The following is a 26802-nucleotide window of genomic DNA, read 5'->3' on the forward strand; positions in this document are numbered from 1 at the left end:
AAGTCACAATTCAATAAAGTCGCAATTGCGATATATAAAGTCACAATTCTGAGAAATAAAGTCGCAATTGCGAGATATAAAGTCAGAATTCCATGATATAAAGTCGCAATTGTGTGTTATAAAGTCAGAATTGTGAGATATAAACTATTCTGAGTAAAAAAAAAAAAAAAAGAGATTTTCCCCTTAGAATTGGACTATGTCTCACAATTCTGACTTTATATCTCACAATTCTGAGAAAAGATGTCAGAATTGCGAGATATAAACTCGCAATCATGTGTTATAAAGTCAGAATTGCGTGATATAAAGTGGCAATTGCGAGAAAAAAAAAGTCAGAATTCTGACTTTATAACACGCAATTCTGACGTTATATCTCTATATCTCGCAATTCTGACTTTATAACACGCAATTCTGACTTTATAACACGCAATTGCGACTTTATTTCACGCAATTCTGACTTTATATCTCGCTATTCTGTAAAATAAAGTCAGAATTGCGAGATGTAAACTCGCAATTGTGAGATAAAAAGTCGCAATTATTATTATTTATTTATTATTCAGTGGCGGAAACAAGCTTCCATAAATATGTATACAGCCTCCCATAGGTTAAGGAGATTTTGTGTTTTACAGGAATGCTGTTTCAGGGCAAACATACTTTAGGGGGAAAAACCAGTCAACTGATCAATAAGGTCTTGCTCAAGGGTGCAGTGGTGATAGTTCATGGATCAGCCTTCTGGTTCAGTACCCAGCCCAGATCTTTAACCCCAATACTACAGCGCAGCTCTGTGCTGCCAAAACAGTCACTAGGAATCATCATGAATTGATTTTTTTTGGACTGTCTATGTGATATAGGTCTGTTAATTATTGAATATGCTCATGTAACAGAGGGTGAATACACAGCATACATAAATCTCCCTAATCCCCTAAACTTTGTTCTGCACCTAATTTTTAAAGTAATTAAAGTTATAACAGAAACTCATTAAGGAGGCAAATGTGGACATCAATACATAGCAGGCTTAAGGGAGAGCAAAATTTAAGACATCTATCTTACCACAATTTAGATAAGAAACCCAGTAGAGAGCATCCACAATATGGATAGCCAAAGCCATTTTAAACCAATTGATGATCCTCTGAAATTTTCAAGCAAATGAGCGAGTGGTTTTATGGTCTGTTAAGGAAAGCGGTGTACGGTAGTTTGTAGCTTGTCCATATTGTAGGCCCTGCTAAATGAGAGACACCAACACATTTTCCTTGAGAGCAATTTTCAGGCTCTATGAGCTGAACCATTTCCTGGGGTATTCATTAAGGCACGGCTATATTTCACCTTGAGACTACACTGCTGCAGAATATCCCACACCGATGCCGTTTCAGACCCAACACCTTTACAGTATATCTGACCTATAAAAACACTATCAAGTCTGATTTTCAAAACCCTTAACATTTCAATTGTCCTGCAGCTTTTCTTTAGTGGCGATCATGTTGTCTATTTGAAGTAGGGCTGCAACTAATCAATAAAATATTAAAAAGGAAAAAAAAAAATACTGACAACAAATTTCATTATCAATTAGTCTGTGCACAGAGAAACACTTTCCAGTAGCGAAAACTGCGACAAAAAAAGAAATAAATTTGGCACATTGCACAATACGTTACGTTTGATAATTATATTCACATCTGTAAATGCTATAAATTCAGAGTATTTTCTTTTCTCAAAAAGCTCATCCTGACAGCAAGTAAGTATTTTGTTAAACTTCAGCTTTGACACGCTCAATTAAAGGGATACTTCACCTCTGGGAAGATGAATGTGTATTTAAAATAGATCATTTAAGTAGCAGAAATGTGAAGAAATTTTTGAATTTGGAGCTTTCTAGACTGAGAAAAGCCAGAAAATGTATTTTTGGCTTATGTGGATGAAAGACAACAACTCCCAGAATGCACTTGCTTCGCTGCCTTAGGAGGCCACGCCTACCGGTAAGAGTGCGCACTGCAGTTGAAAACAACAAAGCTAGCCTACGTGATGAGTTTGCGAGGGATTTAGAGATCGTCCAAAATGTCCGGGATTCGGCTTTTGAAAATTCGAAAATACTACAGGTTTTCTACTAATACAAAGCTTAATGCTAAATCCTGAAGTAACCCTTTAAGCCAAAAGTATACTTCGGCCGTCCGCGTTCGGTGACAGTCCGCGGGACATCATTTCCCTCATCAGGAGGGAACGTCCGCGCACACGGCCCACATGCAGCCCAATTTTTGTGTCCGTGATTCGCGGACAACAGCGCATGCTCAAGGTAAATGTTGAGACAGAAGATTCCACTAGGTGGCAATACACAGTTGAGATGTATTGTGCAGGAGTCGAAGAAGAGTGCGGAAAGAGCGTAACAAAGCAATATGCTGTTCCTTCCAAGAACAGTGAACAAAGCAGTATATCATTTTCCATACTTTTTGTTTTGGTTCTTGTTTGTTACATGGCGCATCCACTACTTTTCTTCTTTTATCCTTCCAAGCAAATATACCAACAAAAAAATGACACGACTCAGTGCTGCCCTCTGATGTCTTATAGAGTATAGAAAAGCAATTGTACTGTGCACGTCTCGAATCAGTCCATCTGCACTGTACATTTTTACCACACTAGCAATTACAGAATTTTGATGAAGATCATAGTTGGCACATCTACACTTAATTCTTTGCATCTATCACCTTTATATACACACACACACACACACACACACACACACACACACACACACATTTCCTTACATTATTCAAATTTATGCATTTGGCAGATGCTTTTATCCAAAGCGACTTGCATTGCATTTAAGTGATTTATTTTTTAATGAATTCCCTGGGAAACGAACCAATGAAACTGTTAGCACCATGATCTTCTGTTTGAGCTACACGAAAATATGTAATGACGCATTGATGTCTTCAATCTGAACAACACAGATTCTGAGTCTTGAGCACCTTGCTCTAGCACCATTAACAGTAATGCAGTCTCCAAGAAACGTTGTGCAATGCAACATGAAGTCATAAATCTCCAGTGAGTAATCACACGCTCTTTGTCCGTTCCTCAGCGCTCACACTAAATATGAATTAAAGCGGCAACCTCACTGACTCATTTCGCTCTCCATGTCAAAAGCTGATAAATGTTCTCTAGTTCAGTGCTGAGAGGAGGTGATCCTTCCCATTTAAATTACACCTGCATTAAAACCGCCTTTACAAAAATGCACAGCTTTGCATACAAAGACAAGATGCCATATCTGTGTTCCTGATAAACAAGTCACTTTATGCATTTCATACAAGTGGTTGTGAAGGGCTACGGGTTCTGAGACTGCTGAGGTTTTACATATGTGCCTAGATGAGTAACGACACACAACAAGCAGTATTAAGTCAAGTATGATGCTGTTATGCTCATTGAGCTAATAATTGAGCTCCGCTTTCTAGCACGCAAGGTTCAGCAGAGTGACGGCGCTGGCAGTAGATGGCATTGAGTCTAAAACACAAAGTGGTTCCCTTGGCGCCAACTGAACCGAATCCTACTTACCACATCTCATTTGACACAGGAGCAGGCACGGTCTCTCCTCCTGTGCATTATGGGTGAAAAGGCACACAAGGGACGTGCCTGCTTGTCCTGCTGTCTGCTGTGAGTAATGACTGAGAGCAGAGAAGATCATAGGAAAAAGCACAAGACTGAAAAGGGTGAATGGAAAAAGCAAAAGATTTGATAGGCGACTGGTCAACCTATTGACCCAACCCATTGACAAATCTTTAGAATCAGCATGAGAAGTTTGTCTGGTTCAAATGAACAGCGAAGGATGGTTGCGCTAATGTACAGATATGCCGATATTCATCGACGGAAGGGAAAAATGTGGAAGAATTTTGACAGCTTTGGTTTCGGTGTAAAATAATAGCGCTATATACGCTTAATCGGTTAGTAAGCACAGCGTATAATGAATAAAAGTACTGTCACATTACAAAAGAAACCCTATGAGGATGGCCAAGGCCTGAAAGCATCTTGTATCACTCTGAAGGGGTTTATTTGGGGATAATGACTGCTTGGCAGTACATTCTCCCTGTTATTATCAAATAAATTAAATGGACATGGGATATTGATTTGAGATCAAATTATCGTATTCTGTGGAAAGAAAGAGGCCGTGGAGTGATACGAGAGACATGACACTAGCACCAATATGTAGGAAATTAGTTGCCAAGGAAACCAGTGAAATATACAGTTTAGCATCATTATACAAAAATATCTATCCACAGAATGCAGTGACTGACCAATCAGAATCAAGTATTCCAAGTGTTTTTTCTTGGAACTACTTCAAGACTGCTTACAAAATTTAAAAAAAGCATTTTATATTCACAACAAATGTTGGTCATTATAACGTCTGTGCAGAAATAAGGAAATTAAGCATTCAACGGAGACCCTAAAGGGACACGGTGATGGGAGATAAAAAAGAGATAGGAAGAAAAAATATATTTCAATGCTTTTGCATTCTCTCGCAATTATATAGTTGGGTTGTTATATTGTATCTAATTTGCGGGCATCAGAGAGCTGCTATCAATATGCGGGGAATTGAAATAGTTTCCGAATTCGCAATCACATGTACTCCTTGTATAGGGAGCGGCGGTACTGACCAATATTTTAAAAGATACGTTTTTTTGTCAATGATGCTCAGGATCTGTTGTGCACCAAATCATCCGGCATCGTCCTTCCAGTCATTTCTCTATATTATCTTCACGTTATAAGTGAAATCTGATGAACTGTAATGTAACCAACTACTGCAGCAAGCCTAACCATGTCCCTTTAGGCTTTAGGCTTCAGGCACATCCCTATTGGATATGGCAGTTGTTCTCTACCTGGTTTCCTCTTCAGGGATAAATTCCAGTGGCTCAATCTATGGTAAAGTAGTCATTTTCGCTTGACTTTTAAGTTCCATTAGCATGGATAGGGCTTTTTTTTTTTTTATTAATTAGAAACTGAGATCATTCATGGATTACTCTGCACATTAAATGTCCAAATGTTTGTTAATGAGAGTCAAAGGGAACTAAAACCCTTGACTATTGCTGGATCACATTAATTCCGGTCTAAAGCTTAGACAAGATTTGTTGTCTTTTTGTTTGTTTTGTCCGAGAGTGATTTTTTTCTACCCGGAAGACTGATTAACAAGTAAACCTTGCAGAATACCTGAATAACCTTGTACAAAAAACCAATTGATTCTAAATGTAAAAAACAAAAAAACAAACCTAAAATAGGGTACTACTTTGTATAACATTATACAATTTTGTGCAATAGAAATACAGATATATCAAACATTTATGGTGGTTAGTAATTGGCAAATTAGATGAAAAAAATTATTTTTGAAGAAATTTGATATTCAATTTTATGTTGTAAAATGAGTTTTTATACTAGGCAAGATTTAAATTTTTTTCCAGCCCTAGTTTTAAGAGTGAATTTAAGACATTTTAATACTTTAGGGCCCACAGATCCCCAAGTTCTAGATCTGAACGGCTCTAAATCACACTATAGACTATAATGTGAAGAATGCATTATCAAATAATTACTTCAGCTCTCTGGAGGTTCAGAACAGGCGAAGGAAAAACAGCAATAGAGAAAGATAAGAGTAGCACACATATAAAAAGATGACCACTATTCTGCAGGTCATCCATGATACATCCCTGCAAAAAGAACAAAAACTGCAATACAAAGCAAAAAGAAAACAGCAACCAGCTAGACCAGTGATGGCTTTTGCCGAGTGGAATCATGCATAATACATGCACTGTGCAAATGACCCCATATTGATTCAAATGACTAAAAGAACATGAACAGGTTCTGGAAAAACAGTTTGAGAAATAACAGCAGTTCATCACCTGCATTGAGCAGTTTAATGTTGCTGAAGCAAGCAGGATGTGCTACTTCACCCCTCAGGTTATAGTGCCCTTAAATGAGCAATACATTAAAACACAGATGGCAGAAATATGGGTGCACATGCTAATCAGCAGATTTCTGTAGTCTGTCGATGCATTTCTTGATACATAAATTTTGAGTAATTGCTATACAATGCTGCATAGCACCACTCTACAAGCATTACTGAAACCTACACAGCTAGAACAACTGCCTTTATTTTTTTGCCTTGTTAGTGCCTGTGGAGCTGTTAGGAAACGTATCCAATCGTCAATGACTCGCATACACGTCTTATTGTGAATCAATGAGACGAAGAGGAGAGAAAGGTGAGCAAAAGGACAAATGGTTGTTTCCTTGAAGTTTCTATGCACTGAGAATATTTGTGCAAGAATAAGCATTCTTTGCACATTGTATGTGCATTCACCACTGCATGCACATTAAATGGGATTCAGTGCGGCTGTGATTTGAGAGGATGGGCGGGATGGATGGATGGATGGATGGATGGATGGATGGATGGATGGATGGATGGATGGATGGATGGATGGATGGATGGATGGATGGATGGATGGATGGATGGATGGATGGATGGATGGATGGATGGATGGATGGATGGATGGATGGATGGATGGATGGATGGATGGATGGATGGATGGATGGATGGATGGATGGATGGATGGATGGATGGATGGATGGATGGATGGATGGATGGATGGATGGATGGATGGATGGATGGATGGATGGATGGATGGATGGATGGATGGATGGATGGATGGATGGATGGATGGATGGATGGATGGATGGATGGATGGATGGATGGATGGATGGATGGATGTTGCTCTTTACAGATATTTTTTAAGCTTTAACGAAATCTACTTGCAGAAACATTTCAAACCTCCTTCAAAACACCATGTAATTTATGCAATTTGTCCATAAGGTAAATTTTGAATGCAAAAGGCTATGTTTTGTTGCAACGTAATAACAAAAACATTATTTGTATAGCGTATAAAATAAAAAAGAAATAAATGAAATCAATAAAAAAATAACAAAAAAAAAAATAGTACGGAACTTACCAATCCATCTCATTACAGAGGTGACGATCTGGAGGTATTTGGTCTTCTGCGCATTAAAAAAGGTGAAGGGCCCCAAAAACAGCGTGAAGACACCCTGAAAATAAATAAAAATACAGAGAACGAGTCAATGAAAGCATAAAAAAAAAAAAAAAAAAAATTCAGGTCAAGTCAAGTAGGAGACCAAGGTAGATCTCAGTAGACATAATATGTTGACCTTTAAATAACGAACAAACGTGGTTTCACATGGTACATAGTAGAATATCCAAGAAACATGACCATCTCAACCTGACGTAGACAGACCAACTGCACTACTAAAATGGCCAAAACTAGTAGACATGCGTATTCTAGCAATAAAATAAGTGTATAAAATGGCCAGGGATGCACAGAACTTCATGAATGAAGGGTGTTCCAATTCTACAGAATCTGAGGAGCTTTTCTCTGAGCTCTGAGGGAACAGAGTCTGCATGGGTCTGCTCATGACTCTTATGGTACGCATATAATTGCTTTTTATGTGCTTCTGTGTAGGCACTAGGCACATGGATTCATGACTCATTTCTAATAAACTGCATTGGGTTGAGTGTTGATGAGAGACATGTCAGTCTCTTTGATATTTATATTAGACTTTAGCATCTTCACAGACGGCTGCAAGAAGAACTGGACCTCCCAGTCCTGGTGGCGTTTACTCTGAATCTGAAATGTCCAACTACTACCACTAGTACTAACATTTAATATACTTTTTGTGTATTTCCCATCATGTGTGGTTATCAGCTTACAGCGTAGTTAAATTATGGCATGGAGGTATCCGTCCTAAATACATTTAACTGTTCTAACAAGGCAAACGCCTCCCACCTGTGAAACCGCACGTCTACTTTTAGGCGTGATCTTCAAATTTCCATTAAAAAAGAAACAATCACAAAAAGCAAGAGGTTAAAACACATTTTAATATTCGTGACTTATGTGTTTGTTTATCTCTGTGGTAATTTTTTCTTAAAAGTAATCTGTACTCTGATTCAGCTGCCCTCTTCTGGTACATTACAGAACAACTGACACACTGTGATTTGGTTTTCCAGGCAACTAGCATGCAGATAAGTTCTGTTTTCCAATACAGTTGAATACAAATCTCACCCGTTTCATTCACAATCAGACCAAGAATGTGAATTTAAGTAAAATGAATCAATTTTGATTCAAACTGCAGTGTGTTAAATTGTGTTTTTGGCCATTAATCTGACTCCACTGAAGTCAATGGAGTCAGATTATTGGCCAACAACACAATTTAACACACTGCAGTTTGTTCTAATTAATACATTGCACATTATTGATGGATGACTCTCATTAAACTGTGAATTGTAAATCATCATGACACCATTCATGCATTATCTTGAGAGGAGAGAAGTGTCTTGGTTTTTTGTATAGTCAGATAGGATGAGGGTGAGATAACAGTCCATCAAGATGCCTGAATGTCTGTCCTGATAAAAGAGCTGACAGAGAGGCTGCTAAACAGCTAAAGCCCTGAAGGGACAAGACAAAAGAGCAGAAGGATCTAAGTTCATTTGCCATTCCTATAAAGGGTTGTAACGGGACATGAAACAATATAGCAGAAGTTAAACAGTGAGCAAGAAAAGGTTTGGACTCATTTGATGATTAAGGAGAGATGTTGAAGATTTTAAACATCCCTGAAGACAAAGAAGGTCTTTAAGAGTTCTTAGAAATAAACAAATAAATAATAAATAGTTAATGTCAACTATTAAAGTCATTATATACATAAGGGATTTAAAAGGCACCTAAGAACAACCAATAAAGCGAAAAATAGGAGAACTGAGCAAGAAATGCACTTTGATAAATCCCCATAATGCATTGCTGTCTGCATGAGTTATATCAAAGTGCATGCCTGCATCACTCCCACCACACAAAAATATACAACCCCCCCCAATCCCATTTCATGATGGTTGACAACACACACAATCCTAACGATAAATATCTATTCCTGAGCAGAACTCCTACATCCCAGAATGGCCATAAAATACCATATGCAATCTCATGTCAACAAATAATGAAACTGAAAAGAAATAAAAACCCTGTAAAACATCTCAGTTTCTTTATAGGAAGCGATGTCAAAGCTAACACATCACCCAATCTCAGTTTTGATGGCCGGGCCTGCTGTAGCTTCTTATTCGAAGCCTAACTTATAACATATGCCGCAGTTTCCGATTTGAAAAGGGACGCTGGCAGAAAGGTTGGAAACTTGACAGGAGCTCGCCCACTCATGCCAGGAGTGCAGAGCGATAGTAATGGATTTCCATTCTCTGTCCCAGTCGACGAGTGTTGTTGGTGCTGATAGTAAAAATGGTGCAACATTGGCATGCTGGTGCACAACGCATGCCAGGAAAGGACAACAGGAAGGAAGTTTGGCAATGAATAGGAGTGAAGGGAGAAATGGAGGGACAGGGCCAGGCAGAGAGGGCATCAAGGGAAGCAGAAAGAGCGAGAGCCGTGGGGTGCTGGGTGACTCAGACATGACATGAAGAGAGACAGAGAGGCACTGTGACATACTGTACTTGTTATCAGAACACAGAGCGCATTCACACTCTAATAGTGTAAAATAGCCAAGCATGAACCCCATGTGTTAGCAGGCATCACTAGTAGTACTGCTCACGCTTGGGGTAAATGTATAATCTTTAACCTGAAATCAAAATAGATTCTATTCAGTGGCTTAATAATTATTAAATAAAAATAAAAAAAACTTCCAAAGAAATAATATGTGCTTATATTACTTGCCAGTGCAGAAAATTGGGTCTCATATTACTTGCCAGTGCAAGTTGGGAGAAGTGTATTGTGGGAAAAAAAACTGTATATTAGTCTGCTCAGGTTGTATATTGTACATACTGTATACTATGCATACAGGGGGAAAACTCAATAATCCCCAAAATGTCCGTGCAGAATATTTAGAATTTTTTATTGCTTTCTTTAAAAAAAAGGAATATGTACATTTAATGTTGTTCTTAATATATTTTATCTTTTGGGATCAAAATATTGTTGCTGGGTAAACCGAGTCAATTTCCATGCTAATTTTGACCTTTTGCTGGCCAAAAATTGGGACATTCGGCCAGATGTGTATATCTTCTTTTGGATGACTGTAATGTTCCCAAAGCAATATCATATAACAAATTCAGCAATACTGAGCTCATTTAAAAGCAACATTTGACTGAAATGAGATAAACCCCAAAATTTAATGAGAAAATGCAAAGGTGAATAGCTTGATGGAAGAGCAGGACTTGACTCATCACATCAATATGAGTGAAATGAAACCAACAGTCGATGACCGTTATTTGGCACCAGAAGATGCTGTCATGGTATAACACGTATAATTCAGAATAACAAATCTCTGAGCAATTGAGATATTAGCATAACCATTTGAGTTTCCGGTTCCATTTTTTGCAATTTGTGGCATCAAATGGAATCCTTCACCCTTAACATAACTGGGCAAGGTGGGACTCCAGAAACGGACCAATCTACAACACCTGTCATCGTCTGTTGAATGTACATTGAGCAAAGCCAGTTTATGGTTTTCTTCTTAATGTACTCCGCTAACTTCATTCCAAGTGTGGGCAGCTCTATGGGACATTTGTGTCTATGGACTTTGGGTGAGCCCTTGTGGCAGCACAGAATGCAGGATTATAACTCAACTGATAGTAACATGCAAAACGGATTATATTTCCCCAAATCCCCAAAGTGTCAAGATCCCAGTGGCATTTGTCTCCAGTGCTAATCTTTGTTAGACATTCTAGACAGGATCAACAAATGGGAAGCAGATACGCTGCTACTACATCGGCTAACAGAACGGACAGATTAAAGAATTTATACTCAGAACAGATCCATCAATTCAGTAAACTCTCTAAAATAAAAATGAGAGACATACTACTACTACATAAATTAAAAATGTAAAAAAAATGCAAATTAAATTATATATACATTTTTTTTTTATAACAACAACCACGACAACACACACACATTTGCAGTTATGTAAAAAAAGAAAGGACACCCTCCCTATTGAATTCTATGGTTTTACGGTTCTATGGTATCAGGATTCAGGACATAATAAAAAAAATCTTCTGGTCCTTGGCAGGTCTCAAAATCAGGTAAATACAACCTCAGATGAACAATAACACATGGCATATTATGCCATGTCATTATTTGTTGAACAAAAACTAGGCCAAAATGGTGAAGCCATGTGTGAAAATCTAAGTATACCCTCAATAGGAATTAAGAGTGTAAGTAACAGTCAGCGCTGCTAATCAAACGCCTTTGATTAACTGATCATCAGCAAGTGCGATCACCGCTATGAAAGCAGAAGTTTTGGCAGTTTGCTGGTCTGGAACATTCAGGTGTGTTAAAACCATAGACTGTAAAAAAAATATGAACGTAGTGTCCGTGACGTCACCCGTAGGTTTCTGAAGACCGTTTTTGAAGCCTAAAGTGGGCGTGGCCGACCGTCGCCATCTTGGTTGCGCGTCACTTCCGATTTTTTTTTTTTTTACAGTCAAGACAATTAGCTGAGGTAACGTGACGGCTAACAAACAGCAGACAAACGGCTAATTGATGACTAATGACCACTGCAGTGGGAATCCACCTGTCACTCAAAAGTGGACACCCTTAATTATGCAGAACTTTAAGGCTTAATATAATGTAAACGGATGAGTTCTAAAAAAATTCACCCCCCTCACAGTTGTCATGAAGGGAAAAATAAGCTATATAGACCAAAGCCACTTTTTGCACCAGGCTGTAAACGTGTTTTTTTCTGCTGTAAAGTTGGGTATTTTAACATGGGGGAGATACAGACCTGACTCACTTCTGCAGCCAGCCTCAAGCGGCCAGTCGATGAATTGCCGTTTAATTCACTTCCGTGTTGGTTTCAAGAGAGAGACAGGGAGGTTGCCGCTTGGTTAAAACACAATGCCAAGGAGGAAAGATATCAGCAATGATCTTAGAGAAGCAATTGTTGCTGCCCATCAATCTGGGAAGGGTTATACGGCCATTTCCAAACAATTGAAGTCCATTATTCTACAGTAGGGCAGATTATTGACAAGTGGAAAACATTCAAGACAGTTGCCAATCTTCCCAGGAGTGGACGTCCCAGAAAATTCATCCCAAGGTCAGACTGTGCAATGCTCAGAGGAAATCGCAAAACACCCAAGAACTAACACTTCAGAATCTACAGGCCTCAGTTAACATGTTAAATGTTGAAGTTCATGACAGTACAATTAGAAAAAGACAGGACAAGTATGGCATGTTAGGAAGGGTTGGCTTCTTCTCTCTAAAAAGAACATGGCAGCACGGCTTAGGTTAGCAAAGTCGCTTCTGAACAAACCATAAGACTTCTGGCACAATGTCCTCTGGACAGATGAGACCTAAGTGGAGATGTCTGGCCATAATGCACAGCCCAACGTTTGGTGAAAACCAAATGCAGCATATTTTAAGAGCTGCTCAAGATATTTAATATTTAAAAACCAATATTTAAAACCATAGAATTAATTTGGGTGACCTTTCTTTTTCACATGACTGTGCACGCACACGCACACGCACACACACACACACACACACACACACACACACACACACACACACACACACACACACACACACACACACACACACACACACACACACACACACAATACATATATACAGGCAGAATAAACCTGCTACAAAGCCAGTGTAAAAACTGTAAACCAATAATGACTCAGTAATTGAGCTTTTTTCAGCTCGTATCTGTCAGGCGAAAGCATCATTAACCTCCAAAATGAGCTGCAATATGCTGCCACAATTAAGAGCTCAATTAATGAATAAATGGATGCTTAACAAGCGCATTCATGAAAGTGAAAAAAAGAAAAGAAAGAAATTATGCAACCGCAGCTTGACCCATCCTTCAGGAAGTAAGAAAAGCAATAAAAGCATAGTTTTGGTTTGAGGTCAGCATATTGGCACAAACTGAATACTGGATTTAAACAATACAAATGTATGATACACAACAAGAACAACAACAACAACAACAACAACTCAAAGATTTGCAATGAAATGAGCTTAAATGATCATTGCAAGGTCACACATGGCACGGCCTAGAACAGATACTGTGCATTAATTTATTGCAAAATAGCACTGGTACTTAATTCAAAAACGTAGTCATCAGAGCCATGGGGCAGGGGGTAAAGGATGCTCAACATAAGGCCCCTAGATCCCACGAGGGAGACGAGGCAAAACAGTATATAAAAAGCAGCAAATATGCCCAGAACTCCTGGAAAGCTGAAAGCTGTCAAGACAGATCTTTCCTGCATATTGATCTTTACAATAATAGAAAACATGAATATTTGTTTGTCCCAGTGGATTTCCATATTAAGACAGCAAGTGTCATAAAATCAATGCTGTATCTGACTCTTTGGAGAGGTCATTGGTTTTGTCTGCTTGAATCTGACAGCAGGAAAGGGCAAAAGACCGTCTTTTGTCTGGTCTCCATCCATGACTAAATTTTCCAGTTAGAACTTTTCCTAACCGACAAAACAATAAAATAGCAAATAGCACGTAAAAAGAGAAATAAATGGCCCAACACGTCTAACAAAGATATAAAGCTTGTGCATTAGATGAGTAACTGATCCTTAATATAATTTTAGCCTGCTTTACATGCTTTAAACACTTTTCTTTAATAACAGAACAAACGAACAAGCTAAATTGTACAGTGAACATTCATATTTAAAGCTTAAAATTAAGACCAATAAATACTAATTATCTTCTTAAGACTCTTTAATTTACACACAACCAACTCAAGATTTAGGCTCAAGGAATATCTCTGAAATATGATCAACAAATCTGTTGTAATGGGTCTCAATTCACCTCACTCTCATTCATATCTGTAACCTAACAGTCACAGAGCCAATAAATCATTATGGAAGTGCTTGTCATGAGTCAGGCGGTGTTCATTAAGGCTGGACAGTTGCATTACTCTGCTATTCATGGGTCAACAGCTCTCTCCTAAAGGCCTTTGGTTAAAAAAAAGAAGAAAAAGGTTGGTATATTTTTACAAAGAAACCATTCATCCATTTACAGTCATTTGCAGCATGATTACACTGGCAACTATGGTGTGAATCAAAGCCGAAACCTTTCTAAAACAATGGGAGCCACTGAGGAGCAGGACTAATTCTCATGACTTTGTAATACTGTGTCAAGTTCACCAAAGCACTTAGATCTCTTATAACCATAGAGCTCTCAAGTTTTGTCCAGTTCAACAGAAGCTAATTAGAATAGGATCTTTTTTTCATCAAGATCGGGGCTGACATGACTTTCACTCCACATCACCACATTAAGTCGTAAGGACAGTCCTTGGAGCAAGCTGACGATACGTGCCTTGATCAAGGGCACAACAGTGATAGCTGAAGTTTCACAAATGCAGTGTTTGAACATATATTAATAAATAATAAATTACAAATCAATAATAAAATGTAAAATAACACTGCATAGTCTTCAATGTGTAAAATAATATAATTAATCTTTGTTTAAAAAAAAAAAAAGTGATTTTCTCTTTGTTTGATTAACATTAATGTCACAGAGAGCAGCAGGTACATTAGGCTGCTGTCACTTTAAGAACGAATGATCGGATCCACTATATTGATACGCATCCGTTTTCTTTCTCACTCGTTTACTTTCACACTTGTTTACTTTCACATAAGACATTAACGACTGGGTTTACTCGCAGAGAGAGGCTTTTTAAAATAATTGTGCATGCATGTGTCCATTCAAGCACAAAAAGACTGAATTCGGTGTTCACATGCTGTCTATGCGCCTCTGTGTCTGCGCACAGAAAACAGTTTGCGAGTTCTGAATTGACTTCTCTTTCGCTTCTTGTGCTTGAATGCTTTAAACTGACAGGGCTTAAAACGGGTGCAAATGATAAATTTACTCTATGATGGTTCAACTTTGCAATTAATCCACGAATCACATGTTCCGAACCGTGGGGTCTGGTCCGTGCGGATCACGGATCGACTTCAATCCCTAATTACTTGATATCACACATCCTGCGATGTGACGATCACGGATGCGCACAACGCAATGTTGATGCTGAAACGATATATTGTACAGCCAAAAAAGGAAACGATAACAGAAAGGCAAAGGGAAGGAAAGAAAAGGAAAATATAAAAGAAAAAAAAAGGACCAAGGACCAAGATATGCTGCTGTTGTAATGTTAGCTCTAGTAACAGGACAGTTTTAAGTGTCATTGTTTGTCTAGAGCTGCTGTGCTGCTGGCGACAAACAACCCACTCTTGCTTGTGTTTACTCTTGTGTACGGTGTTCATTTTCTGTTCTTTCTTTTCGTTTGTTTGCCATCTTTGCTTTATTTTTCACAAAGCATTATTTTTGCTTCGCTTCAACTAAGATAAAGCTCTCGCATTGTGTGTTTGTGAGTTTTGGGGGCGGATCAATGAAGGGAGGGGTGTGTTTGTTTGGGTTGATTTCAAATATCAACAGTGTTTCTCAGAAATCGCTTACTGCACCTTTAAATTGAATTTGTGGAAAATGTATAAGACGCACATAAACTACAATGAAAAAAAACAAAAAATATTATTTAACAAGTAAATGTGCATCACAGAGTAAACATGCATCAATCACAAAAGGTCATGTTACTGAATAATTTGCTCTGCACTAAATGTGTCTAACTAACACCTGATCATATATATTTTTTTATATATTTTTGTATTCATAACTGGCAATACAGAGGGATTGAAATCATTTTCATGTGGATATATATATAATTCAGACCTTGCCAACTCTAGAGCAGACAAGGGTCCTAATGATATTTTTAAAGCAAATGAAAGGTCAGGACTTCAGACTGTGACTTAAATAATAATAATAAAAAAGAATAATCTTCCACAAATAATTTAAAATATAGTAAATCTTTCCTTTCTTTTTAACATGTATTCCATCTGGCAAGCACTGAAGTAAAGCTCCAGTACAGTAAACACTTAAATTCACTGCCATCAGCTAAAAAAAAAAAATTGTACTACAAATATTTGTGTAAATCTAAAATGGCCAAACAAACAGTAGTCTGAACACCTTTCAGGCAAACAAAAGTCACAAACATTAAGTATGAAGGTTAAAAGCAAGTAGCTTCTGTGTTCAGGGTAACATCCGGAAGGATGTTTTGATAATGAGACATCGGTTGTGCTTGTGGATTTCATTTCATGGAAATCACGTACAGCCTCGTCCTGACACCCACCGAGGAAGACCATTACATCATTCTGCGATGTCCTTGGACAAGATAACCAGCTTTTCCAAACCGAGAACAATATTGTACCCAGCAGGTAGCCCCGGTGAACACACAAGCTGTTCAGTGGACTGAAGTTAAGCCTGCAGAAATGGATTTAAGGGAAATTAAAAGAAATTATAATAATGGGCAACAGCAGATTAAGACAGAACAGAACCTGAATGAGCACTAGACACAAACCTTTGAGGGCTGTGTGTGATTGCCAGGGCACTGTGGGTATTTTCTAGGTGGTTTACAAGGTTATTTACTGGACCACGTCTCTATGATATTCCGGTCTCTTTAGTGTAAATCTATGGGATTTTTCTGGCAGCGAGCACAGCGAATCACAAAACAAGACGTTAAAATGTGCCGACAGCTGTGGGATACTTAAAAGTGGTTGGGACCAGAACTGCTGCTGTTACATCAACTATGCAATGTTTACAGCATTTTGACAGGTTCATCCTTGCATATCTTACAGAAGATATGAAGAGCTGTCAAGTGTGCAACAGACGTGGTATATCACGATCTTAACCCAAGGCTGAGTTTGTTTTATCTGCATTTACTTCCCCGTCTAGTTTATCTGCCACATCTTTTCTTAGTCCTCCTCGACAACTCCTTCCCCGCTTGGCAAGAATCACCAGTGTGACTGTGGGTCAGCCAGTGTTTGCACTGGCACGATAGTCCCACTGTGGATTAGAGAGAGGACTCTTCGCCTGGTGGGCCACTGCTCAAACTCCTCATCCTGCTGAGCTAATATCCACTAAACCATCTGCGTTGTCTTATTCCTGCAGATCCACCCACAGCATAAGAGCTTTCTAAAAGACAGCTTCAACTACATCACTTGCAAAAAAAAAAAAAAAAATCTACTGCTGTCAACTTGAGCTTTCAAATGTTTCAATGTTTTGGAAAAGTAAATTGAACAATCATCATTTAGGAGAGTTTTTTCAAAAGCATGAAAGCACCAAGATGGAGAAAATTTAAACATTTGTAATATGTAGAATACACTAGGAAATCTGACTCCGTTAAGCAATTCATTCAAAATGAAATATTCAAGAAAGTCCCTACAAGAAATTATGAATCCTTTCAAATGTTTAGCACAAAAATATCCAGGTAAATATTTCTCTATTATTGCATTAAACGTTTTAAACCAACTTTGCAACTTTTTGGTCCAAATAAGGGTTCCTAAAACATATGTATAAAATAACCTGTGTACATCAAGGGGAATGGTGGTGTATTTTTTCCCTCCAAAGATGAGAATTTTTATTTTATTTTTATCTTGCAAATCTTTACGCTGTGACCCATATTTCACAGAGCGAGCGAGACAGTGAGCAAATGTGTGTCCTAGGAGAGAGGCCAATGGATACTGAAGGTTGCTGAAAGGATGGGCTCTAAACATGGTTAGCCAGGAAGACAATCTCTGCACTCAGTGGGCAGATTTCCTCACCAGGGGGATAAAAAGAAGAAAAATAATAAAAGAGAACATTCTGCCTCTGCATATACTACATAGACTGAAGGAATAAAAAGGCCCAAAATATAACTTAACCCTTACGCTGTGTTGAAAACCCTGTAACACCTACACCAGATTTACTAAACAGGGCAAATTAGCGTGAGAGTGCAATTCCATAAAAGCGCCGATGGGAGTGGAAAGTTCTGCGCGTGATCTACTGACGACGCACAAATTAAAGAACACAGACGCAGCCGGATCATTTCCACAAACCACCAACGCAATCTCGCAAGAGCAGCGCAAAAAAGCATCTGGTTTAAGACAAGCGATAAATAGCGCAAATTCAAGTAAACTGACTTGCACAAACCTTAGTAAATCACCTTTGCGTGATTCATTTAAATACTCTCCTCCAATAGATTTTGCGTCTGAAAGGGAAACTCCTACAAATGCATATGCAATAAGGTCAGCTGCGAAAATAACCCTGTGTAACAAGGTGGGGAAAAATAGAATCCCAAAAGTTCAAAAATGATCAGGAAGTAGTTATACCCTGTGTGAGCAAAGTCAGTAAGCGATAACATTAACGTTTTCGGGAAAAATAATATTCTCTCTTGGTCAAAATGACCCGAACACAACATAAAGGTTAAAAAAAAAAGAAACGGTAATCTTTTGTAACATTGACATGGCTAACATTGCAAGTGGACTTCAAGTGTAAGATCTCTTGATTGTTCAGCAACTTTCTGCCACAACAATTTGCTGGTTTGGAGTGATCAATGAGCAGTTTCAATGTGTTAAATGACCATCATATGACTCCTTGAGAAATGTAGCTTCTGACTGTTTTGTACAAAGGATCCTCCCATCAAGATGGTTAAGGAAATTAGCTCATTTTACATGGACCCACAGAATAAAGGTGATCATGTACAGCCATTAATCCAGCTTCCCCTTCAGAATAATTACCAGCCCAATGAGAAAAGGGAGGACACCTTCCTGTCCTTGATACAATTTACATCCTCACTACACATCACCCCTTCCATATATAATTGTGCTTATCCACTGCATGGTACGACTCGGCACGGCTCGCTTTACTTTCACACTGCAGTTTAGTCCTGCTTTAGTACTACTGATTACAGACTGATCGTTATATTTGTGCCGCCACCTAGTCTACTGACCACGATAAAGTCATTATCTCTGACCAATCAGTAGTGTTGTTTTTGGCAGCCTGTTTTAATTTTAGTTTTAGTCTAGTCTTTGTGTCAAGCTGTCATTTTAGTATTTATTAGTTTTAGTCACGTTCATACTCTTTTTAGTCTAGTCAAGTTTCAGTCGACTAAAAGTCTGAGCATTTTGGTCTTATTTTAGTCAGAATTATCCATGACTATTTTCGTCTAGTTTTAGTCGACAAAAAATGATGACATTTAGTCTAGTTTTAGTCAATGAAAATTGTATTTTAGTCTCTTTTTAGTAATGCAATTCTATTTAACCCAGTCAACATAGTGTACCACTATGGGAAAATAGCAAAAATAGCGAACAGAAAAGTAACACTCGTCTCATTCGTGGAGGTGGATAAACAAATTCTTTGTGACATGCAAGATTTATTGCATTAAATAAAAAAAATGTCAATTTTAAGTTTTAATTTAAAATGTTTGCGATTTTATTATAAGTACATGGTTATAAGTATATTTTACCACTTGCTTGAGCAACTTAATATATAAATCTATATAAAAGTAATGCATTGAATAATACGTTGTTTAAATTGTGTTTAAAGGTGAATTACGTCTTTTAAAGAGTGTATACGTGTACAAAGACAAATACACACGGAGTATGTGTGAAACGGGCGTCAGACTTAACTTTGTTTGTTGTCGTTTACGCTAACTCACCGCAGCTGCATCTTCTAAATAGTGCCGCGAGTGTGGCTTGAGGAAGTGACATCGCCTGCGTCTGCGCAGTGCGACCTGATGCAGCCCCTGAAGTGAGACACGGGAAACAGAAATACTGCAAAAATAATAATAACGTGACTAAACGAGACGAAATAACGTCATAACATTTCGTCTCGTCTCGTTTTAGTCAACGAAAATGAAGAGACATTTTAGCATAGTTTTTATTTTGTAAACCACATTTAGTCTCGTTTTTATTCGTCAACAATATTGCATTATACATTTTATTATAGTTATCGTCACATGACCAGCATTTACGTTGCGTCTCGTTTTCGTCACGTGATAAAGGTTTGACGACAACGATATTTAGTCAGAATTTTCGTTGATGAAAGCAACACTACCAATCAGTGATCTGTAGTGTTTACACGTCACATTTTAGTATCGGTACGGCTCACTTGGAACCTCAACCGAGGTGGTACTAAACAAGTAATAAAAACTCTGAGTGTTTTAGCGCAATTTTCTCACCTCATGGGATCACAACACTAAGAGATAGTAAATGAAAGAGAAAATAAGTTGCTCGAGAATATAACTTTGTCTTGAAATTCAAATGAACTTTCTGAAATCAAATCAGCAATGGATAATAAAAAAGGCACAATCACTTGACTAGTTGAACATCATTTTTTTTATTAGCTCATTATTTTTTACATCTTGTGTTCACTCAATATCCTCGATTTTCTCTGTATCAGCTTCCTTTTCTGCTTTGTCCTCTTCAGATTCTTCCTTCTTTTCTGCTTGACTATTGGCTTGTGACTTTGTAAACTCTTCTTCTGCTTTCGAGATATTTGCCAAAACATCCTCTGAAAGCCACGAGTCATCGTAGAAATCAGATACGCCTGATGAGGAAGCCGTTGGTGTGGATGTCGCCATCTTTTGTCGCTTTGCTGAACGTTCTTCCATTTATTTTGCAACAACCTCTTGTCGTTTTCTCATATATTCTTGCTCCTTCTCCAAATCTTGATCGATACCTTCATTGATTTCTTGCCGTAATTCAGTGGAATTAATTGTGCTCATGACTCTTGTGAATACCTTCCTTACGTATTTCTGTGGAACAATAGTTTTATAGGTGAAAAGGCAATATTTTTCTTATTTCCCTTCATATAAAGTTTTAATTAATTTTTGAAGCATAAAGCAAATATTTTTGATCAATTCTTTTTTTCTAATATTATTGTAAATTTTGGAAGCTATCGATTGCAATTTGTTTCAACTCGATAGCTATTATGGTTGCCGAGAAATTTGCAAAAAACTGATTTCCAGGAAATCCAAAATCTTTTCCTGGATTTTTTTTGTGCGTTCCCGAGATTAGACCTTCCTTAACATAATGCCGAAAACCCGAAGTCTCTAGGTGGTCTGGTTGAGGAGTAGATAGAAGTGCAAGATTGGTGCGCACAGACAGAACAGAACAGAAATCATGAGTTGTTAATCGCAATTTTGTCCGGTGGAAAATTGCGCTAAAAAGTACCAGGTACTAGGTAATGTACACAGTGGAAAACCCCCCAAAAGTGAGCCGTACAATGCAGTGGAAAAGTGCCATAGGCAGATCCATGGAATACTCTCAATACATTCCCTAAATGAATCAACAATGTCTTGGACTTGAACTCAAGTTTATCCTTTGAACATTCGAGAGCTTGTTTGACAACATTTCAGTCATAAATTGTCAGATGCCATTAAAACCTGAACAGATACTCCAGTTCTTTAAAAAGCTCTTTAAACTGCACATTGAAATGAATCGACAGCAGATGAAGTCTCAGTCTACTGATCTTTTTAACAGCTTTCAGCAAACAACAGATAAAACTGCAGGATTCTACACAGAGTGGACCTTTACTGCTGATCAAAGCCACAGCTTGCTGGGCAGACAGGTCTGTTTAACTTGAGAGAAAACAAAAAGATTTCGGCCTTAGCCATACCCGTTTCAGACAACCCAAATAGATTTACTGAAGTGTTTCACAGTTGACAAAACTGCTTAATTAAGAGTAGATAAATGACTATGCTCCGAAATGCCATTTTTGTCCTTGTCCCGCAACCCTGAGGTTTGTGTGTCAAGCGTCTTGGACTTTAAAAATATAGCATTGCTCAGGGACAGCTGTTGAGCCAGAGATCAAAAATAGCTCTTTGTTTGCTGTGCCACTAGAACAGCAAGCGCTGGAATAGATTTATTTTAAGGATGGGATCAAATAGTGACAGCAGTGATCTACATAACACTTAAAAACTGTTTAAAACAGAACAGTTTGAAGAATTGAGGAGAGAGAGAGAGAACTAAATGAATTAAGCACGTTGTTATACACACAGTTCATTATAAGAACTAATGTGCAACGAGTTATGAAACATGGAGTTGGTAATATACATTTGGTTGGTTAATATAAAACTATTAAAATGTAAATAATATAAAGTATATAAAGGTTATTTCAGAAGTAGAGAAAGATAAATGTAAAAAAAAAAAAAATTTTAATCTTTCTCTACATAAGAAAATTACTCCTGTTAAGAGTTAATGATGTTACTGATGAAGCAAATCAGCGCAGACACGGAAAAATATGAACTACATAGGTTAGTGATTACAACAAGCGAGAAAGGTTGACATCACGCTAAATCTCGAACCTTCAGGGAATTACCCGTAAAAAAAAAAAAAAAGCAGCACAGAGGAGAGTTTGCTGGCAAAAAGAGAACGTGACAGGGCTCGTAATAAAACCAGAATCAACATTGGCTTGATTTTTCGGAAATGGCGAGAACGGACGGATTTGAAATGTTGTAAAAGTGACACAGAGAAGGTGTTTTTATTACTTAACAGGTGAGTGAGGTATTTTATTGAAGATAAATTGCCATATGTAGCTCTCTAACAGAGTTCATTGTAAAGCATTACCTGTTGTGAAGGGTCATTTCATTATAGTCTTTTCAGCTGTGCTCGGATCAGAGTTTCCGCTAGAAAAAAATGGTGCCGGTCAAAGTGACCGGCAGAGGTTTCGTTTTCCGGACATTTTGAAGATATGCCGGTCAAATATCGCCTCTTAATTAGTCAAGTTGAGGAAAACTGGAGGAAGGCTATGTAACTTAAAAAAAATTACATAATCAGGCCGAATGCAACATGTTTATTAGCCTAACTTTCAAATAAAAAAACGGAAAAAAAACATGAACGTCCGATTGGCGTCAATCAACGCCAATTGTTTTTACTATGGTTTCACATTCATAGTTTAACAAACCAATCCCCCTTCCCCACATAAAATATCTGAAGCCTATGTTTTTACTCAAGCGAACTTCCCAGTTTCTCTCCACAACTTGCAATGCGCATAAGCCGCGTAACCTTGTTCTCCGCAAGGCGACTTCGCTGCTTCGTCTTGATCCGATTCTGCAGCGAGAACCCACTCTCTGTAGGAACACTCGAGACCCATTTTCTACTATGGTTTTGTACGTTTCTTCATTCGGATCTATTTGCGATCCATTCCATTCTAAACAAACAACGCAGTTTATATGCTTCGTCCTTGTTTCATTATTCATTAAGATAATAATTAATAAATGCGTGCATAATTATCAGTGAACTTGATAAATGTTGCAGATATGTTTTGCTATGCACAAACAAATGCCTTTCAACTTATGTGTGCAAAATTCAGAATAAAATGAATGTGCAGCAATTTGTACAAATAGAGAGTCTATGTCTACTATACGTGTTGTAGCCATTAAAAAAGCTCATTTAGTTTAATATTTGTTAAAATATTATAATGTTATTTTTTAATTTATGTTGATTATGAAAAGTGAACCGCACGAGTAGGATGCGCAATATCGAGAGACATGGACCGGGTCAGACATGATTTTGACCACTTAATTAAGTTTGGTTTTGTAGAATGACTTTTTTGAAGTGAATTTCGTTTTGTATAAATTGTATCTTAATTTAAAAAAAAAATTTTTATCAACCAATTGCCTGTATTTAATAAATAAGCAGCAAAATAAAGCAGACGATAGGCCTAATCATGACGGCGCCCGCGCGGTCACTTGCATTGCTCGTGAACTGGAGCGCATCTCATCCTAATTTAACGAAACTCAGCTTAGGCCTCACAGACATGAAATATATCTTAAGAAAGCTTGAAATGTCTTTTTAACAATTTAAAACGAAAAGAAATAGGCTACTCTCTGATTATGTAATCCATGATGTGCATTTCTCTCTATAGGTGCGTTCACTAAGGACATGGCGATCGTCAACTTCATCTTTACAGCTGTTGTTGCTGTTAATAAACTAAAAATAATAGGCCTATAATTTTATTAAACAATAAATTAAATGAAATTGTAATTGTATTAAAAAAGCAACAAAAAAAATCCTGTTTAATGGTTTTTTTTATTTTATTTTTACCTATGCTAATTACGCATTAAATTCAGGTAGGCTACTGAGTCGCTGTCCTCAATGCCCAGAAAAGCGCTGAAACGGAGATGAAGGGGAACCCGTTTTTATTTTATTTTTTAATTTTTGGCTTATTTTACTGGCCCATCCAGTTTTCTGGAGGCCCACCTACAAACAAAATCCTGGCGCCGCAAGTGCTTCGCAGCGGTCTGATATCAAGAAATAACAGACCGCATTCCACATTGGAATTCAACCAAGCCATGTAATAATGTTTAATAACTTTCAAACGGTAGAGCCTGTTCCTTTATAACATAGCCAAAGGTCGGTGTATTTTTGCTTTATACATTTTAGGCTTATTCTCAAATTCAGATTGTGTTAGGGGGGCGGGATTATTAGGCTATTTTAATCGGACAATTTGACCGGAGAGATTTAATTTTGTCGGACATTTCATTTTTTTTTCGGCCAATGTCCGGCAATTACCGGACAACGGAAACCCTGGCTCGGATTTATTTTCAAGTAAGTACCGGGTCTATTAATGGGTAAAGCTACAGTAACGTCTTCAGCTAGTCAGCTTGAGATCCTTTTCATCTAAACTGGTTATATAATGTTTTATGAACAGTAGGATAACCATATTCATCTGCACAGTCATGCAGAGCCAAAGCACAAACAAAACAATGTTCAATGGCCAAACGTTACATAAAGGGGTTTTGCACCAGGTTATTCTAGGAACTTAGTTCTAGGAACTAGCGTGGTTCTCCGAGAACTAATGGTTCCCTTAGGAACATTTTCCTGGTTGCATTCGCACAGCCAGTAGGAACTCTAAAGTGACATAAGCCGTGCTTGATTTTGTAACTTTTATTTTGACACCGCTGAGAACACCAAAGCCTGAGCACACAGCGCTCGCATTCAATGTGTTCATTAGTTTACGATCTGTCTAACAGTCTAATACGTTATTAGATATAACTGTTATACAAAGAATGTAGACAGTATATGAAAAGGTATTAGTTGATGTCCAGTGTTGCTAGCTGAGCAGAAATACACGATCATGTTTAGCTTGGTCCCCTCAAAGTTACTTTGGATTTTCTCCTTATCGTAAAGTTTGAGAGGCCCATCCATCACTGTTTTCCATGTTCGTAGAGTTAGTTTGTGGAGTAAATATATATATATATATATATATATATATATATATATATATATATATATATATATATATATATATATATATATATATATATATATATATAGGCTATAATCTGTGTATTTACATGGCTTTTTTTTTTAAATGGCGGGTGCTGGTGTTTCGCGTGTGTTCAGCTAATCCATGAACACTAACGTCACGGATAGTTCCTATAGTGCTGGTTTAGACCCTACTCTGAAGTAGGAGCTAAATTAGAACTAAAATCCTAGTGGTTCCTAGTTTTTGCGATGCGAACACGACAAAAAACGTGTACTTCCTCCAATAGTTCTAGGAACTATGAAAAGGTTCCTCCGATGTGAAAGCCACTATTGTGGCTTTATTGTATTGTAAGCCCCTATTACTTTTAAAGATGCAACTGCTCGAAAACAGTTAGACACCCAATTTGTGTAGCTATACTCACGTGCCAGAAATTGACTGCACTATTTCATGGCAACTATCATAGCTGGGTTCATTACCAAATCCATTTCCTTTAAGCACCACTGCTTAAAAAAATAAAAAATAAATAAAGAGCAAAGACAACTAGTCATCCGTCCAGACCCATCCCTACTATATGTCAGGGTAAAGTAACAGTCATACTCTGCTGAGGCAGGAAGTTTTACACAATGTACAGAGTGGCCGTTAAGCAATACAAAGCAAAACAGCAACTATAAAGGCCTTTTCTGAGATAGGCAGTTTGAGAATCTTTAGTCCAATAGACTCCATTCTTGGAAACTCTTTGGCCACGTTCCCCTGAAGAAAGACATGTATAACATCCTTCTTTGTGTGCCACAGGTAGAGAAAGAACAGTGTCACGGTCTGCCACCCACTCAGGGATTATAGTGAGGCAAGGTGTTATGCGAAGGCATAATATGCCTCTTAATCTTCCGTTTTTCCTTTTCTAAAGCTTATGCCATGAGGCTGCACTAATGTGTCCAACATCAATCCCGCTAGCCACGGGGGAATACAACTGACCACTGCTCTCAAATACTCTCATGCAGACCACGTACCGTTTTGAGTCAAAGTCAAGACACACAAATGCATCTGTGCTACAGTAGCTGTAGGGTCATAATTCACACTGTCTGCAAAAGGCAGGTTTCAAAAGTAAAGTTAGCATGATGATTTAGGAATATATATAAAAACACTATAAAGACATGTTAGAAGGACACATGGGCACTTCGATACAATTCAATAATCTGGAATATTTCCTAGAAACATGACGCCCTAGCAGACATCCCAAAAACTGCCATGAATGCATTTCTGAAGATTTCAGTTATAATAACAGGTGAAACTGTTAAATCTCCTCATTTTCCTCACATCATGGCGCCTGTAATAGATTTGCGCTACATCTCAGCAGCAGTCTCCTTAATAGGACAGGAGATAGATTTGGCATGTTCAGCACTGATCTAAAACGCAAGGCCAGATAAGTGAACAAGGACTCTGGTTAGACCCTGACTAGCTTGCTTTGATATGGAAGAAATTTACAGAGTGCCAGTGAGGAACTGCTAATTAAAAAGGCAATTAAAATGCAATCATAGCGATAAACTAACATCAGTTAACCCTCTGAGGTCGGCAAACGCGCCCCCGCGTTTTGCTGGATTTTTTTCACATAGAAGCAACATAAACTTAAAAAAGTCCGTCATTTACGGTCATATTAATAAAATAAATACATGATTATAAA

The 26802-nt window shown here is 37.9% G+C and overlaps 1 protein-coding gene across 1 annotated transcript in view; it reads right to left on the bottom strand.

Moving 5' to 3' along the window:
- tmem104 (transmembrane protein 104) overlaps nt 1–26802 on the bottom strand; it is a 59748-nt gene that overhangs the window by 10898 nt on the left and 22048 nt on the right. The window contains exon 9 of the mRNA XM_084421015.1: nt 6966–7059. Within this exon, the coding sequence (XP_084277141.1) occupies nt 6966–7059 (94 nt within the window). The remainder of the gene's footprint in view (nt 1–6965; nt 7060–26802) is intronic.

The sequence above is a fragment of the Rutilus rutilus genome, assembly GCF_951802725.1.
Source record: "Rutilus rutilus genome assembly, chromosome: 1".
NCBI classification, from domain to species: Eukaryota; Metazoa; Chordata; class Actinopteri; order Cypriniformes; family Leuciscidae; genus Rutilus; species Rutilus rutilus.